The sequence below is a fragment of the Sciurus carolinensis genome, chromosome 19 (genome assembly GCF_902686445.1).
Source record: "Sciurus carolinensis chromosome 19, mSciCar1.2, whole genome shotgun sequence".
NCBI lineage: Eukaryota > Metazoa > Chordata > Mammalia > Rodentia > Sciuridae > Sciurus > Sciurus carolinensis.
This window is the reverse complement of record NC_062231.1, coordinates 25069716-25087684: the sequence shown is the minus strand read 5'-3', so window position 1 is coordinate 25087684 and position 17969 is coordinate 25069716. Positions and strand designations below refer to the sequence as shown.

Below are 17969 nucleotides of genomic sequence, written 5' to 3'. Positions count from 1 at the left end.
CTGATGGCTTCATTTGAAAATGTGTTTTTGTGTTTAGCTAATGAATAATAAAGGCACAGGAAGTATACAGAAAATTGTAAGGATAAATAAAATTATGGAGAAGCACTTCTTGCTTGCTTAATACCTGAAAGATTTAAGAGATTATAAGCTATGTGGGAAAATACTTTATTTCAGTAAAGCATCTAAGATCTAAAAACTATCATACCAAAGTTGTGACTAAACAATCATAATGGCAAAGATTTATTCCATTATGCATAAAACATATCTCACATCCTTTAGCTTGATTTTCATCATATAGATACAATCACTAGATTATTTTACTATATGAAAAGGAAAATATTCTTCTCTTTTAAGCATTTCTACCATTCCAAAAGCATTGGTGCATTTGTTTTAGCAAACCCTTTGGAGTTAAGATGTCCCTGAGCTATTTTTAGTAATGCTAATTTTAACAAAATAAAATAATTATTTTTCTCCTTTCTAAAACTATTCATCATTAACTGGAACTCATCCCCAGGTGATATAAAATATCTCAATATCTTATTAAATATTGATTATTTTTCCTCTTGCTGAAAACATGTGAATTTAAAAGTTCTCTTTGTTAAAATTACAAAATGTGTACAGTATTCTCTGGGTTGATGCTTCCAAAGATAATTTTATCCTGAAAAGGAAAATAGTGTGCCTGTATTTCTAAGGCAAAATATTCATATTTGGACCTCATTTCTAAATATGTCTCATTATCTTCATCTGCATATAAAAATCTTCTGGAAAACTGAAACGTACACAGTTCCTTCTTTGACAAAGTATGTGTCCAATAAGTCTGCAATTACCCTCATTTACTTTGCTGGAAATTGTAATCCAACTGTTCAGGCTTTGTAAACACAACACTTAATACTAAGTGTGACAGGTAAATGGCATACTCAGGTCATAAATCTGGAGAGCTGTTAGAAATAGAAGTTGCCTTTCACTTTTGTGCATTTATAAACCTTTATAAAACTTAAAGGTTTCTACTTTTATCAAGAAACTGCAAAGTGTAGGATGAACTCTAACCATCACAATGCAATCTTTCTAGAATGTGGAAATTATTTAAAACTCCATAAGTATACACTTGAATATGCAAATTTCATTTCAGAAGGCATAAAGCAATGATCTGAAGCAAAGAATTGCAGCTCCAAGGCTCCTGGGGCTACCACACCAGCATTTCCGTCACATAATATTTGTGTTGAGCTAAAGAAGCGGGCTAACCTTGTAGCTTCAGCTTGGTGGTAAATGTCACAAGAATAAGCACCTTTGCATAATCATCATGTAACACTCTTGAATGATCTTATGAGTTCATTGTCAGTCTTCAGTGTTCAAATGCTTGTTCTACATGAATTAGGATTTACTTTTAGAATCCACAAGTGGAAAGCATGGTTTATTATTCATATTTCACAAGCAACTGAATCTTAGTCTTTGAGTTCCTATCCCTATAAACTGGTTTGTGTGGAGGTTCCATGGCAATGTGTGTCTGGATCAATAAATGGACAGCAAATACTTGGGGCACTAGAATTAGAAGTACTAGTTTGTTGGTCTACAGGAGGACATGCACAATTGATGCCCACATCTAAATGGGCCACATCCTCTACGAAAGAGAGATGCTGGCTAGGAACTTGAAGTGAAAAAGAAAACTGGGCCAAGCCCAATACATCCTAATGGTAGAGTCTAATGCGGATTTCCACCTAAAAAGAACACAAACACAATTTCTTTAAAAAGGTCAACAGGTTTTAAATCTTGAATGTAAAGCTCAAGGTGCCTGACATAGAAGATATTTCAAAATGGATAGTTACTATTCCTAAATGATGAAAACTGTAAGTGCTACTTCCAGGAAAAAAACTAAAAACATAAATGGGCAAGGGTATATGAATCACTGCCTTCCAACACAAAGAAGGAGTTGAAACACAGAGAGAGAGTGAATGTGTATGTGAACACAAATTCATGTAATAATGAATTCGATCAGCACAAAAACTCTAAATTTTCAGAGTTCAAAGGGGTTTTTCTTGGGGGTGCTGTGTACTGGGGATTGAGCCCAGGGGACTTAAACACTGAGCCACATACCCAGCCCTTTTTTTGTATTTTAGAGACAGGATCTTACTGAGTTGCTTAGGGCCTTGCTAAATTGCTGAAACTGCCTTTGAACTTGCGATCCTCCTGCCTCAGCCTCTGGAGTCACTGGTATTACTGGCATATACCACTGTGGCTGTCTAAAGGGGCTTTTCCAAGCATATAAGCTCCAGTGAATGGTGACGATCAGTAACTGCAGAATTTCTACCCACAGCATTATATAGGGCATGGGGCAGATACTCATAGAAGCTTCCTGAATGGGATGACCTAGTTTTTCCTCTACCCTAGCCATAACTAACTCCATATAGTCTTTACTCACTACAGTCATTCACAGTCATAAATAATATCAAAGTGGGGAATTTCATTTACCTGACTAGTTATTATTTATACACCATACCAGTTATAATTAGATATGACAATCTCTTACACAAAACCACATTAGCGTGGAATAATAACAAATACAGATATATTTTGTTGTCAGTATAATTTAAGGCACCAAGCTCTAAAGTGAGTCTTTTCACTTGAACTTGGTAAAACACAATTAGGGAACATTGCCCCTTGAAACGGAAATGAACAGAACTGAAAATAAATTGAATGACTTCGGGTGGTTTCAAAAATAATCTGAAGATATGATTCAACTCATGGTTGATTGTATAAAGTTAATGTCCTTCAGGATATCTATTCTAGCACAAAAAAGTCAGTCAGGAAGACAGAAGGAGAAACAACGTTATGGAGAAAAACAAATCTCACAGTTTAGACCTCAAGACAAAACAAAGCAAAAAGAAGTGAATAACACTTAAGTCTTTGGGGAGCTGGGGTTGGGTCCTGGAAATATGCCCATGCTTAACACTCCTTAAATCAACAGGCCATACTTTCATCGGGGTTTGACAGGAAAATTAGGAATTTAATCACAGAAGCAATTTGTGGTTTTAGATGCAGCTTTCAAGTTAATAAGCAAATGCATTTGTGTTCAAATGCAATGTTTGTTAATATGTTTACTGAAGTGATGAGAATAATTGCAGCCCTCGAAAGAATGAATGTCTGAATTTGCATATTCAATACTTTATCCAAAAATAACTAGCTAGGCTTCAGCAATAATTGCTGAAGATATAAATGAGTTAAGTTGCAATGCTGTGTTTTTTTAAAATGTGTTTTATGACATTTATTCCCATTTCTTACTCACTGATAAATTTTGTAAAATTATATATACACACACACATGTTTGTGTGTGTGTGTGTATATATATATATATGTATATCTGTATAAATATTTCATCCAGCTACACTGGATGAATAACAACTGCTCAGTTCACATGGTTATAGCCTAGTACAAATCTATCACGAATTGTCTTGAAAGTGTTCCAAGCAGAGTTACTAAAGATGATTGCTCCTTTTGCCTACTACATTCATTTTATCTTTGCTTTGTAGCAGCTCATTCACACTCCTTTGAAGATGCCACTTCTCACATGACTCCGGTCCTGCCAATCAGAACCTTCCATACCTCAGGCCTTATCAGTTGGGTAAGAAGATAAAGGGAGGGGACAAGAGGGAAGAAGTAAGGGAGGGAAGGGAAAGGAACTGTGGAATTAAACTGACCTAATTATGTCATGTTCATGTATGAGTGTATAACAATGAATGCCACTATTACATATAATTATGATGCACCAATAAAAATTAAGTAAAATTCTGTGAGAAAATATAAGTGCAACAAAAGGATTATGAATGTGATATTTGTTTGATCAATATGTTTATATCCTCTCTCCTCACCCCACTGTAAAAAAATCAAGAAAGAAGAACAACAACAAAGTACATGATTTATTGTACTACAACCTTTAATGCCCTAAACCTAACCTTTACATTTCTGCTGGGTATTGATTGCTGACAGTACTCACTATGTTTTTGTCTCACATTTTTCTGACATGATCCAGAGCTTTTGAGACACTAACAGGAAAAATGACCTCTTTTTTCAGTGGAGGTTCTGGGAGGATGTAAGGGACCTGGAGTTCGAGGCAGGGATCTTTGACACCTGCAGAAAATCTGTCTTCAAATGAGCCAACAGAGAAGACTCAATCCAAACTATATCTTACAGAATGAACCAGTTAGTACTTCTGACCCTCTGATCCTCCAGGACATTCTTGACTTCTGAAATATGGCCCAGTCCCCAAATCCCTTGGTTTGCTTTCCCCCTTGTTCAGGTCATTCCTTATTTATTTATTTTTTTTTCATGCCACGAATGGAGCTGTTGAAGGTATGTGTAATGTAAGGATGAGGAGACACCGGCTTCACCTGAAGGAGAGCTACAGCCTCTCTGGCCACGGCAGGGCATATTTCAATACCGGTAGGACAGGAAGCAATGGCTAGGCACAGTGCCGGGGCAGGTCATCCAGAGCTGAGGGCACTAAGGTTTTCTGGGAGAGACAGCAGAGCAGTTGAGTTTGAAATGCCCTGTACAGGTTGTCATCTGATTCTGTTTGCCTCACACTATAGATACTGGTTTTTTTTTTTTTTAATTTTATGTTTTACAATCATCTCATCCATGTAAATGTGTCTTTGCTTTTAGTGGCTGTTTGTGGATGTGGGGGCAGAGGTCAGCAGATGGAGAAGTCAAGACACTGAAATAAGTTGAGCTTGGGGATGAGCTCAGAGGACTGGAATGAGAACTGACTGAAAGGATTATGTTTCAATAAGGGCTAAGAGAATTTTCAGGAGCAATAACTCTTATTTGCCTGGGGCCATAAAAGTAAAATAACTGTGATATCAGATGTTACATGGTGATAAAAAATATGTAAGAACAAGTTGCCCAATAACCACTATTAAGTTTAAAAAGTTAGTATTATGCGATGTTATGATACAGAAAATGTAGTTGATAGCATATATAAGCCATGTATGTTACATGTGTTATACAAGTATGCACTATATATTCTATACATGCTATATTGCACATATGTATAATTTATAGAATCGACATAGTACATATATAAAAACAGAATGAAACATAAAGTACAATGTATAGTATCTTGTGTGTGTGTGTGTGTGTGTGTGTGTGTGTATAAAAGAAAGAAATTCAGACTTCCTTCCACCCCACTCCTGGAATACATGGTCAATAGAAATAGGTGTATTATTTTATTTTTATTTTTCTTCTTATATTGAATTGTTTTATTTGACTCTCACCAATTTAACCATGTGTAGGATGTGATTCCAGGATATGGAACCATGTTTAAGGAAACTGAGGCCAGAAAATATGGCCAAAAATAATATGGCCAAAAAGACCTCAATTTGCAATGATATTTTGCTCTTACAACTTGATTATCTAAGATTTCTCTCTCTGTATTTATTAAAATAGTTTACTTGTTCTATAAAGCTGAATGAGAATGAGATTCTGGTCACTTTTTTGTAAAGAGAAAGAAAAATAAAGAACATTTGTAGGGAAGTGCTATGGGTCCAAGGGCTGATCTGGGGAAGCAGTGTCCCATAGAACATTCTAGAAGTATAGATATGTCTATGTGTGCTGTCCAGTATAGAATAGCTATGAGCCACTTATGCCTACCAAGCACCTCAAACAAGGTTGCTATGACTGAAGAAGTGAGTTTTTAATTAACTTTAATATAACTGGTTTAAATCTGAAAGAGTCACATGTGGTTACTGACTACCACGGTGGACAGAAACCTCCAAAGTCTTGTGCTAACCTAAAATTTAAAAGCATGAAAACTGTATGAGCCACATCAAAACTTAGGATTTATTTTTGTCATTGTACTTTATGTCTAAACAGAAGAACAGAGTTAACACTAAAAGCTGAGTCTCTCTGGATGGTAGTCAGGGGCCATTTCTGAGAAGCAGGAGGACCACGGGTCAGGCTTGTGACTGAACATTGGCACATCCACTCAGCACTCAACATGTCCGTCTGTCCTTCAGGTGGGCCTACCTCATTCACATTTGTGATTTCCTGTTCTCTTACTGGTATTTATGTATTTTACTCCAGCTCAATTGAAATGTGAGATCCCTCTACATGCTGACTGGCATCAGTGGAAGTGCACCATAGATCCTCCCATTTGGGATCTTTCAGCAAAGACTGGGCATTTCTAATCCCTTGAAAAACAGGAGAAAAATTCTTCCCATTTAAAAAAGTGTTCATCCTTCCTCAGGGTAACCTCTTTCAGCACCACCAGCAGTTACTATGAGACTGAACACTAATTAACCTTTAAATACAGGCTTTTGGGCTCAGGCAAGGAAATGTGAGAGGAGGAATAAAATTCTCAATTAAACCCTAAGATGAGTCATTTCTCTTGAGAATTTCTGAACTTTTGGATTTATAATATGGCCAATTAAGAGTTCTTTTTACCCAATGGGAAAATAACAAAGACAAGATCCCTCATGAGACAAGTCAGCCTCAGTCTCCAAGACAGGCTCTGGATTTTCAAAGAATATTCTTTTGTAAGAATCATAAACTTTATTCTGAATCTTTGGAAGCATGTTTGGATTGCCTTTAACAAGTGCTTTCATGTGAATCCCTAACTTCTCTCCTGAGATGGCTATCTATCCATCTTTCTATATTTCTCTCTGCTTATTTTTATAGATAAATATGAAAAATCTTTTCTCTGACTTCATGTGAAAGAATTCCTTCTATCCCTCTTTTTTAGGCTACTTGCTATTATATGTTTATACTATTTTTCTGTAATATCTGAAGAATAGTAAAAAATATGACAAAACAATTGTATTTTCTCTGGAAAATGTAAAAATAATTCAAAATATTACCTAGTTCACTATTAAATGGAAAAGATACCAAAAAAAAAGCTGGCCAAAAATGAAGGAGTCATCTAAATAGATAAAGCTGCAAAACAACTATATTATTCCATAACCCACTTATTCCACTGACACAATCTATTTCTTATAAAGATAACATGAATAACAAAGAGCTGTTTTCTGTTCTAGGAAAGCCTAACATTTATCAGAATGAAAAGAGTTTTGCTTGTGCTTTCAAGGTTTCAGTTTCTAGTGATCATACCCCTTTAGTTTAAATCAAATTTTACATTGCTTAGAAATCTTCAGAAAACCTTTAAAGTTACAATTGAAAGTGTCTACTCTATTCGGCTACAAATGGATGATTTTAAAACAACACTCAGCATGTTAAATTTCTTCATTAATCAGACTTAAATAAATCAATCCAAGTCCCATGTATTCTAGTCTCAGTTACAGATTTTGTTTAAATTAAAACATACGAATGTCAAGATGATACACCAGGATGTATGATGAAACAAGTGTGCAAATGCAAAACTTCTCCATCAAAATTTTACACACCCAAGTAACACATGTGAACACTAACTCCATGTGCAACAATAAGTACCTGGTCCATGAGCACATCATCACAACAAAAGGCTATTTCTAGATTTCTAAGCTCAAGACATCTGGCTAGTTGCTAAAACTAGTCACACATAATTAGTCCACTCATTAGGAGTACATTCCTAGATGATTAAGTCTTGTATCCTGTCAATTTTTCAGCTGAACCCATTTATCCCCAAAATGTTCATAAGATGAATGCCATGAAACGCGATTTTAGTGACAAGTGAACAAGAGCCCACACCTGAGTCATTCACATGGGTTCTTTATCATATTTAGAGTCATGCCTGTGAGAACAATCCTCCACTGCAAGGAAGAACTAACATGCATTTGAAGGTGTTGGAATGCTTTAGAAAAATGCTGGAAAACGTACTTCCAGGACTGTGTTTTGTTAAATCAATCTGTTCACCTTCTAACAAGAGAAGAAATATTTACCAATGTAATATGTGCATACATCTGCTTAATTTAAGAACAATGTCAACAGAGTTTTGAAGGGGACACTGGCAACACCTCCAGTGCCTGCTGTCCCCAAGGCATCCTGGGTGGATTTTATAGCCCCATATATGAAAGCTGCACATTCTCTTTATAAATAATTCATCTCTTCATTTAAGTGGGTCTCCTAAGTCCCTCAAAGAGTAAAATTCAATTATCTTTTGTCATTTAGTCAAGAAAATACCCATTCCATCTAAATAACCCACCATCATCTCCAAAATGCTAATATTTTTATCTTCAGGTGATGAGAATTCAATTCCCTTTTTGTTTTTCCTTTTATCGTTCTGTGATGTTTGAAGGTTTTCAGTGAAGTTATTTATGTCTTATAAATGTAGACTTCTATATGATAAAAACCTAACAAATTAAATTTCTTCTTCAAGAATGATTAAAATGATTTATTAACTACATATTTATTATTTCTCACCTAATAAATCTCCAAACATGGTAGAAGGAGGAATACTGAAATATTTTGTAACTATGATTTTAAATTATCTTTAAAACTGGACTTCACTCCTAAAATGGATATGTTCCTAATGATGACATAGAAATTCAAGTTTATAAGTTAAATTACACTAAAAATAAATGAAGAGACATTGCATGTTTAAGAGATCCTACTTGGTTCTTTAATTGATAAATCTTACCATGAGGTGAATAATCAATCAAAATCATGCATATGGATTCAAAAGTTCATGTAATCTAACCTGTGAAACATATCATACAGCTGCAGCTTCACATACTACTTCTTCTTAATAGCAAAAATACATGCAAGTGACAAAATTCACAACTGCCACATTTGCATTTTGAAACTTTCCACTGTACCTGTAATGAGGCGATGGGTTGCCTCTTGCTTCACAATTTAAAGTTATTTTTGTATCTTCTGAACCAACAGGGAAAATGCTGTTGCTGGGTTCTTTGACAAATACCGGGCCTTGTAGGAGAAGCTCACCTATGTGGGTGGGAGAAACCAAAATAATCACAGTAAGAAGTAGAAAGAACTGGAAGACTGTATTCTGAAATTGAAGAAGACCAGCAACTGGCGTTTGCTCTTCAAAACCAAGAAGTCAGGCAGTGCTCCATCTGCTTCTGCAGGCGCTGCTTTGTTAAGAAACCTCAGACAAACCCTTTAACAGTGCAGTAACACCTCCAAGAAAACAAAATGCATACTGAAAACATCAACATATTAATAATGAGACTTCAAACTGTAAATAAGGCTGTAGCAATTACTTTTTATAATAAGAAACTATATCTAAATGTTCCACTATAAGACCCTGTATAATCCTAGTTGCAAAAAAAAAAGTTCAGTATTACCTGGATACTTGGATATAATTTTTCTTATATAATCTTCTGGGCATGCAAATCTTGAGGTTGACCACATTATTTTGCCACACTGAATGAAAAACCAATATTTGGAGGGATTTCCATTTTATTGCTAGCAAGTTAAATAAAAGGACATAACACTGAACAAATGTCTTTTAAAAACAGTTCCTACTATGGTTGAATATCCTCAAGAGAATTTGCACATCAACACAAGAACCAAATATCCATCCACTGTACTGAGTTTGCAAAGGAGCAAGATAATGCCCTCACCAAATGCTTATGCTACTGTGGTTGTATAATCATGTCTAGAACATTTCTGAAAAAAAAAAAAAAATTCACAGGGGGGAATAAAAAAGCTCTTTACTTTCCTTCTTGGAATGCTCAGCAAAATTGCAAAGGAGTTTGTGTTGAAGCAGAAAGTGAATAAAAGGAGTAAACAGTAATACAGAAAAAAAGTCCATGAATAGTGAGACAAAGAAAATGAGATCAACAGCCTCAAAGGCCCCAGAACTATGAACTTAGATTTGTGCTACTTCAAACAGCAGTAACATGAATAAAAATACTTACACCACCACAGCCATGATAAGGTGACAATGTGAGAGCCAGAATAATCCATGACGGCAATGAATCAAGCCACCAAGTACATCCCAGGTCCCAGATCTGACCTTCGGTTTTTAGAATGCTCCTTGAGGGTAGTGCCACAATTACCCCAAGGTATGGAAAAGGGATGTGGAGCCTAACAGTGCTTAGGTGGCATGAGCAAATCCACACAGCACTGCAGAATGTGCAATATACCCTCTAAAATAAACTGACCCCAGTGTCCAAGCAAACACACCTTCTCGCTTTTTGCATATGAATTTGGCCTTTCCCTAACTCAGGTTTTTGCCCTTGACCCCTGGGAGGTAATTGATGTCACAGCTGACAGGCACCTTTGTATAAAATGGGGCCACACTGGGTCTTATGCTGGGACCAGCCAAACCTAGCAGTAGTCTTGGAATAGGGACTGGTCACCTAGAAATGCCAATCATGTCCTTATGGACAGAGGCTGGGGGTCCCAGGGTATCTGCTGCACTGGAGTCTGAGTTCAACCACTGAGCAATCCATCTGTGATACCCTCATAACAAATCCCCACTGGACACTGGGAACACCAAGCTCAGCAAACTTCCCTGGTTGGCAGCACACCTGATATATTATCATGTGTCAGTGCAGGGAGGGTGACAGATCCTGAGGCCAGCACAGGCCAGCACTGGGAACCTCCCAGGACCCACCCTGTGTGTCCCTTCTTTGGGCTGATTTTAGTACAGATCCTTTCCCTGTATAATTGTGACCATAACACCTTTCAGTGCCTCCCATCAGTCCTAGCAACTTATCCAAGCTCAGGGTGGACTGGGCTCCTCCCCACCAACTTGAGTGACTGTCAGAACTGAGGGCAGCCTTCATAGTTCAGCTAGCTCAGAGCACCCTTCCCTGGGACCCCACTACACGTGAATCCCCACCTACAGAAGGCAGTTCACTAGCCGCCAGAGCCTCTGTGCTTGACCTTGACCGTGAGGGAAAATGACACAAGGAAAAGTGCTCAATTTTCCCACATGTGAAACAAGGCACTTCAGAAGAAATGGATTTCAAAATAGCCATTAATACCGCTATTGGAAAAGGACGGATATTGACGTTTTCTCAATTTCTCCACCCTCAATCAGCTTACCACATAGACAAAAAGAAAAGAAAAAATAAGTTAATTCTTTTCATTGAATTTGTCACTTAATTGAAAAAGCTCCTGATGCCTGTCTGTAAATATGTTGAACATGGCAGCTCTTCATAACGTTCTCCTAGCATGATAACTTCTGATTTACTGCAGATGATTTATATATTTTATTCATTTATGAGATGGCATGGAATTATCTTTTTGACAAACGCTCAAGAATATTAGATTTAAAGCAACGGTAGATTGACATAATGCAAAAATTTAGAAATGACTGATAAGATAGGGAAAAAAATCAACAGGAGAAAAATGAGGGGCGGGTAAGAAATGGGTGTTTAAAATGAATGAGAAAAAGCTATTAAAAATTTTTTTTTTTGAGTCAAGCGTGATGGCTCATGCCTCCAATACCAAACTTGGGAGGCTGAGGCAGGAGGATCACAAGTTCAAGGTCCACCTCAGCAACTGAGCAAGATCCTCCCTCAAAACAAAAAATAAAATGGGCTGGGGATGTGGCTCAATGGTAGAGTGCCCTGGGTTCAATCCCCCAAAATTGGAAAAAACAAGACTTATTTTTTTCTAAGAGTGACCACAATAAAAATCCCAATGTTCATCTTGTCATCAGCTAATAAAAGTCACATCTCAAGTGATGCTGCATTTCTCCTTCAGATTAGATCAATGGGTGAAGTAACTAAGATACTTTCTCTGAGACCCTTTGGAGTGAATGGTGACCAGAGGCACTACTGTGCTAACATCTGTAGAGTTTGGCCGGTGCTGGCCGCATCCTAAGCAGAGACTCCCTTTGCCTCCCTGATGGGGCAACCCTGCTTCTCCACACCTTTGAGCTCACATATGAGTTCTTTTATTTTTTTTTTTCAAGTCTTCAGAACTTAGGATAAATGGCATCTTCTCTACTAAAATATGACACTCCCTATCTGAAGTCATTACTCATGCATTTCCACCAGTCACGCGTCAAAGTCCACCTCGCGGTTCCTCTGGATCTCCACATGTAAACACCACACACATCTGTACAGATGCTGCTGTCTCACGATGGTCAACTTAACCCTGGAGTGAAGGCAGTGTGATTCAGCAGAACGCGTACCGGGAACTCTGAATTTCAGTCCTTCTGTGTTCATGCACCTGTGGGGTGATCCTCTCTCGTGATACCGGGCAGCCTCAGCAGGTCCCAGTTATCCTCGAGATCACAAGAGGAAGCAACTGACACTCTGTTCTACAGTGTGCTTTGTTGCTAAGTCAGTGAGGGCAGCTGCGAGGCCAGTGAGGTGAACGTAGCTGTGACTTGCAGCACTTTCAACGTATGATGGGTTTATCAGGATATGATCCCATATGGTGTCAGTTGAGGGGCAGGTGAATACATGTTGGTTATTAATCTGCATCTCATTTCCTGCAGGATCCCCAGCTACTAGAGCAGGGTAGATATTCCACATTTTTCTACTGATGAACAAAAAAGATAAATGAAACATAATAATTCTACAAAATGCAGATATGATTTTAAGTTGGTAATTAATAAAGCTAAGATTTTAATTCTTATACATAGTTTGGCCTCCACAGAAGTGAGACAAAGACAAACATGGCAATGGTTTCTTGATGAGATACATGGTTTCAGTCCCAGTATTCACAACCTTGGTTTGTTTCCCTTTCCATTAAAACCACACCACTCTAAATAGAGCCAGAGGCAAAAATTAGCCATCAGCCTCCTTTCTCAATTTCAGCTGTGTCTTGATGACACTGAAGTTAAAGACCCATGAGGCACATATCCACCAACTCTGCAATTTCCAGCTCCTGGAGGCTCTCGGCTATCTGCAAGCATGTGGTAGCCTCCAATGAGTCTTAAAAAGTAAGTACAAATTAATAATCAAACGTGACAGGTTAGTCCATGCTTCATGCTCAGAAAAAAGACAAAAAACACTCAGTCTTGCTATAACTGGAATAAAATAGATGTTGAGAGATGCTGGGGTATAATGTTCTAGTCTCTTGTCAGCAATATAAACTTAAAAGGAATACATTCTGAAGTCTTCACTAATCTGAAAGAAATCGTCCAACATTTTATTCAAAATGAATTTTGATCCTCAAAAGGGCAGAATCCTGGCCATTCACACAGATATCCATAACCAACAAAAAGAAGCTTGACTGAGGACAGAAGGGGCCTCCTGCCTAACTAAATGGATACCATGTAACATTCAGATTGATGCTAAGCTTTACTTTTTGTGACAGGGGCATTTTTTTGATATGCTAGCCTGGCTCCAAAGCTCCATTTTAAGTTTACGATCTAAAATAAACGGTATATAACATTTCCAAACAGGACTAATAAGTCCCAAAATCCAATCCTAAGGTGTTATTTTTTTCCCCTAAACACCCACAGGCAACTAGGAATAACTGCCTTTGAATGTAAGTACAAGCTTTATGGGCTCCTGAGGTAATACCACGTAAAAGATCAAACTGTGGTCAATCAATTCCAATGGTCACATGCCATACAATTTTTATGAAGACTGGCAGAGATATAGACAAGGGATCTCAGGCTGTACCACTGCTTTTACTAAAAGAAACAGAATTCTTAACAACAAGTGATGTCATCTCTGAAATTCTTAGTAAAACAGAGTCCATCTTATTTTTCCTTTGCTGTTTACTCCTAACCATATAAGAAAAAATAGCAGTGCATTTTGCAAAGAAAAGGACAAATTCTAAAAGGCAATACAATGTTACCAAAGTTGATTCTCTGCAGAAAGTGGTTCCAGAATGGAATATAGATTGTCAAAATGAAGCAGAATGAGCACCATCTTGGGTTAAAGAAAGTAAGATAAGCATACTGCCAATGAGGTGAGCTCTGTACTCCAGGCCCAACCATTCCATCCAAACTAATTCTTAAATGCAGAAATGTTTTAAAATCATAGGACATCATTTTGTTTGGCATCAGTGGTATAAAGGTAGAAATGCCAGAAGGATGAGGAGGAGGAGGAGATGGGAGGAGGAAAAACCAGGGGGAGGAAGAAGGAGAAGAAAGAGAAGGAGAAGGAGGTGGAAGGAGGAGGAGGAAAGGATGGAAGAAAGAATGAAAGAAAGAGAAAGAGAAGGAAGAAAGAGAAAGGGAAGGAAGGAGAGAGAAAGAAAGGAAGGAAGGAAGGAAGAAGAGAGGAAGGAAGGAAGGAAGGAAGGAAGGAAGGAAGGAAGGAAGGAAGGAAGAAAAGAAAGAAGAGGAAGAAAAAGAGGAGGAGGAGGAGATGATGATCAAAGCAAATTCCACTTACATTCTTACCAAGTTCGGAAAAGATAGTGTTCGATCTTGGAATAATTCATTTCTTTAGCCTTATTTGAATGGCAGGCACCTGCGGCATGTTGAAAGCTGGCCATGGTGGACAGTGGTCCACTCCCTGGCTGCTGTCTACTCTTACTCACATCCTCCAGAGCCTGCTTTGGCTACACAGACTGGAAGTGTTCCCAGAACACTCTTCAGTTTTTGACTTGGAACAGAGAAGGCAGGGGAGAAACTGCCAAAGCGGGTTCAGTAATCTGTTAGAGCTACCACAACCACAACAAAGCACTACAAAGCAAGGGTCTGCAGCATGAGTGGACTGTAGTTCTGGAGGCCAGAAATCTGAAATCAAGCTATCAGTAGGGTAGATTTCTTCTAAGGGCCAGGGAGGAAGGATCTGTTCTAGGTCTGTGACCTTGGCTTGGAGATGGTCAACTTCTCTGAGTCTCCTCAGGTCGTTTTCCCTCGGTGTCTTTCCCCCTTTCACATGCACACCAGTCCTAATGGACTTGGGTGCACCCTAATGATCATATCTTAACTAATTACTTTGGCAATGACCCTGTTTCCAAATAAGGTCATGTACTGAAGTACTTATGGTTCTCACTTCAGTATTTTAATTATGGGCTGAGGGGTGGAAGTATACATATATATCCCACTCCTCAAACATACATATATACATACACACATACACATATGTATCTGTATGTATCGTGTATATGTATATTATATATTCCACACCTTAGTCCCTAATTATATATATATATCATATATTGTATGCTACATATTTATGTCATACATATGTAATATGTATTATATAGATTATATAGTAATATATAGTGTATATAGTTTATATATATGAAATCACAGAGAAGTCAACCCAAAGACCTTCGAGTTCATCCATCAAGATCCATAGGAACTGGTAACTGAACATAATTCCAAACATCATGGGTTAGAAAAATAAGCCTCTAGTGCTTACATGACATCTGCACGCAAAAGTTGTACTGTAAGCAACACCCTTAGCAAAAAGGGGGAAAAGCTATATAGCATATTTAGGATGAGAAAGGAAAAAAATGTTTACTGGAGATAATTAATTTATCTGTTTCCCACACCTGGAAATATCATTTGAAATTAGATTAAAAGAAAAAAGTGCTGGACTGTGGTTGTGGTTCAGTGGTGGAGCACTTGCCTAGTACGTGTGAGGTACTGGGTTCAATTCTCAGCACCGCATGGAAATAAATTAATAAATAAAATAAAGGTACCATGTCCATCTACAACTAAAATTTTTTTAAAAAAAGAAAAAGGAGCTAGAGCCTGGCACGCACCTGGACATCGGTAGAAAGAGATCACTCTTCCAGTTGCTAGATTAAGAGTTCAAGGCTTGTTTTCTCCAAGACTGTATTTCCTGCTTTGTCCAAAGACAGAGAGAAACCACATGGGAAGCAGCATTTGATAATGAGGAAATGAGAGCTGAAAAGGACCCGTTAAGCTTCCCAGGGCCTAAGAATAAATATCTAAACAAAACTGTGCTCCTTCCTGGAATGGCAGAGACCTTTCAGAGTGAGACAGATCTGTACCAAGAATTACATAAATCCTCTAATTGCAATTTGCTAAAGAAGAAAAAAAAAAAAAAAGCCCATTCCCCATACACATCTGTTTATAGAAGAGTTTGCAGACATAGTGCAATATCTGGATTTTCCTTTGCTTCAGTAAAGTAATAACAAATTTTGATGAAAAGGCTGATCTATTTTGCTCGACTGATGAATATTCAACCTATACTGCAGTTCACTAAAAGAGAACTCAGGAGAACTCAGAATGTATAATATTTTATGTTGACATTTTTAACCTAATGACTGTATCTCTGATGGTTGAAATGTTTACAATTGAATGACAAGGTTAATCCATTCACAGTTACCCTGAAGGAAACTCTGGGTAAAAAACAGGCTGAGAAGAGATGGGTGGGGGTTGTTGCAGTTTAACATGTTTTCATAATAATCTGTGACTTTATTTAAATTCATGCTTTTGTCTTATAAATGTGAGCTCTTGTGCTTCTGAACCTGCCTGAGGTCCTTTCATCACTGTACCCTTCTTGCTGGATGGTTTCTTAGCAATTCTACTAAGTAAAGAAAAAAACAAGAAAAAAGTTAGCATGTTATTGTGAGATACAGTATGTCATGTGTACGATACACCAAGAGAACATGATCCATGATCTATTTATTTGATAAGAAAATTCACTTAAATTCCCACTTTCTATTACACCGAGTTGCACTGAGCATGTTTGAACTATGCAGATTTACATGGTTCTCACCAATGATATGGAAACAAGTTCATTAATCAACTCCTTTTGAAATCTTTCTTTAGTACACTGCTCTCAAAGGTTCTGAAAGAGATGTGGTTTCTATTCTTTGCTAAAGAGTTTGGGTCAAGGCTCTCTGGGTTCAGACACACTCCCCTTCATGTATTTGAGAAAGAATGTTTCATATCAAACCCTCGTCCAAGGCCATTGTTTCTATGAAAATATAATTATACAATAAAGAATTGCTATTATAAATCGTGGTAATGAAGAAGCTATTAAGAAGCAGTTCTACCTGGGGATTGAATTTTGTGGTAGTTTTGCAGCTATAATCTCATGCAGTAGAAAAGGCTGTCTTTTCCTACCCCTGCCTCAGTCAGCGTTGCGTTTGTCCATGTCGGAGTATGTACAGTATCATCCATCCATTTCCCTCTTCCCAAGCAAGGATCCTGCTTTTGCACTTCTAGGCCACTGAGGGGGGATTGACTGCGATAGAGAGAGGGATCAAAGAAGCAGGATACAAAGCACAATCTTTCCCAAAATATCATCTGGAGTAGAGGGTGTAACAGAATTTTTCATGACCTAAAATTAAAAACAAAAAATTTTTCCAACATATGCTACATGCATGTGTATGTGGTTATACATTTGGCTGATAAAAACACTCCTTGAAAAACCACCAATCTTCCTGGTTGCTAGACCATGGCATCTTTTCTTTCCATTCTATTCTCCTGTATTCTACTCTATCAACTCTGCACTATTCTAATCTTTTGGTTAATATCAACATAAACTTTGTACTAACATCATCTCTAATCAACAGGTCCTTAACACCGTTTTGATGACCCTAGTACAAAAGCATCCCTCCCTTGCTACCTGTATCCAAGATTGTTACTTTTTAAGGGAATGAGGGATAACTTCAAGCTATTTCTTTCATTTTCTTCACACACACACACACACACACACACACAAACAAACTTTGGCAATGAATGAACAAAATAAAATCACCTTCAAAATGGAAAGGGCATTATTATTGGTCCCAAGATATAGTAAAAACAAGAAACCCTTCTACACATTTACTGAGCTGTGACTTCCTCTGCAGTATTAAGAAGAGAAGAAATACTGTACCTTCTTACAATGTGGGCAAATAAGGGCACGTGTTTTATCTCATTTTGGTGCTATACAGTGTGGAAAAGAGTCCCTCTTCCTGATGTAAACTTGGTTAGTAAACGTGTACACTTCCCAAAGTCAACAGTCACCTGTGCAGGGCAATGGGCACTGAGTACTCCACCTGTGCTAGAAACTGTGCCTGTATGAAGTCACTGTTCAGAGTGACGTTCTGAGTAAACGTAAGCCCTCAGAATAAGACAGTAGCATTCAATTTTAGCTTTTGTCGCTTTCTTCAATGTTGGCACAGATGATAAATAAGTGATCCTTGGGACTGGAAAGGATGAGGTCAATTGGAAGCTCTACGTAATT

The 17969-nt window shown here is 37.7% G+C and overlaps 1 protein-coding gene across 1 annotated transcript in view; it reads right to left on the bottom strand.

The window, feature by feature from the left end:
- Positions 1 to 17969, bottom strand: part of Cntn3 (contactin 3) — a 340669-nt gene that overhangs the window by 213382 nt on the left and 109318 nt on the right. The window contains exon 3 of the mRNA XM_047534744.1: positions 8742 to 8868. Coding sequence (XP_047390700.1) covers positions 8742 to 8868 — 127 coding nt within the window. The remainder of the gene's footprint in view (positions 1 to 8741; positions 8869 to 17969) is intronic.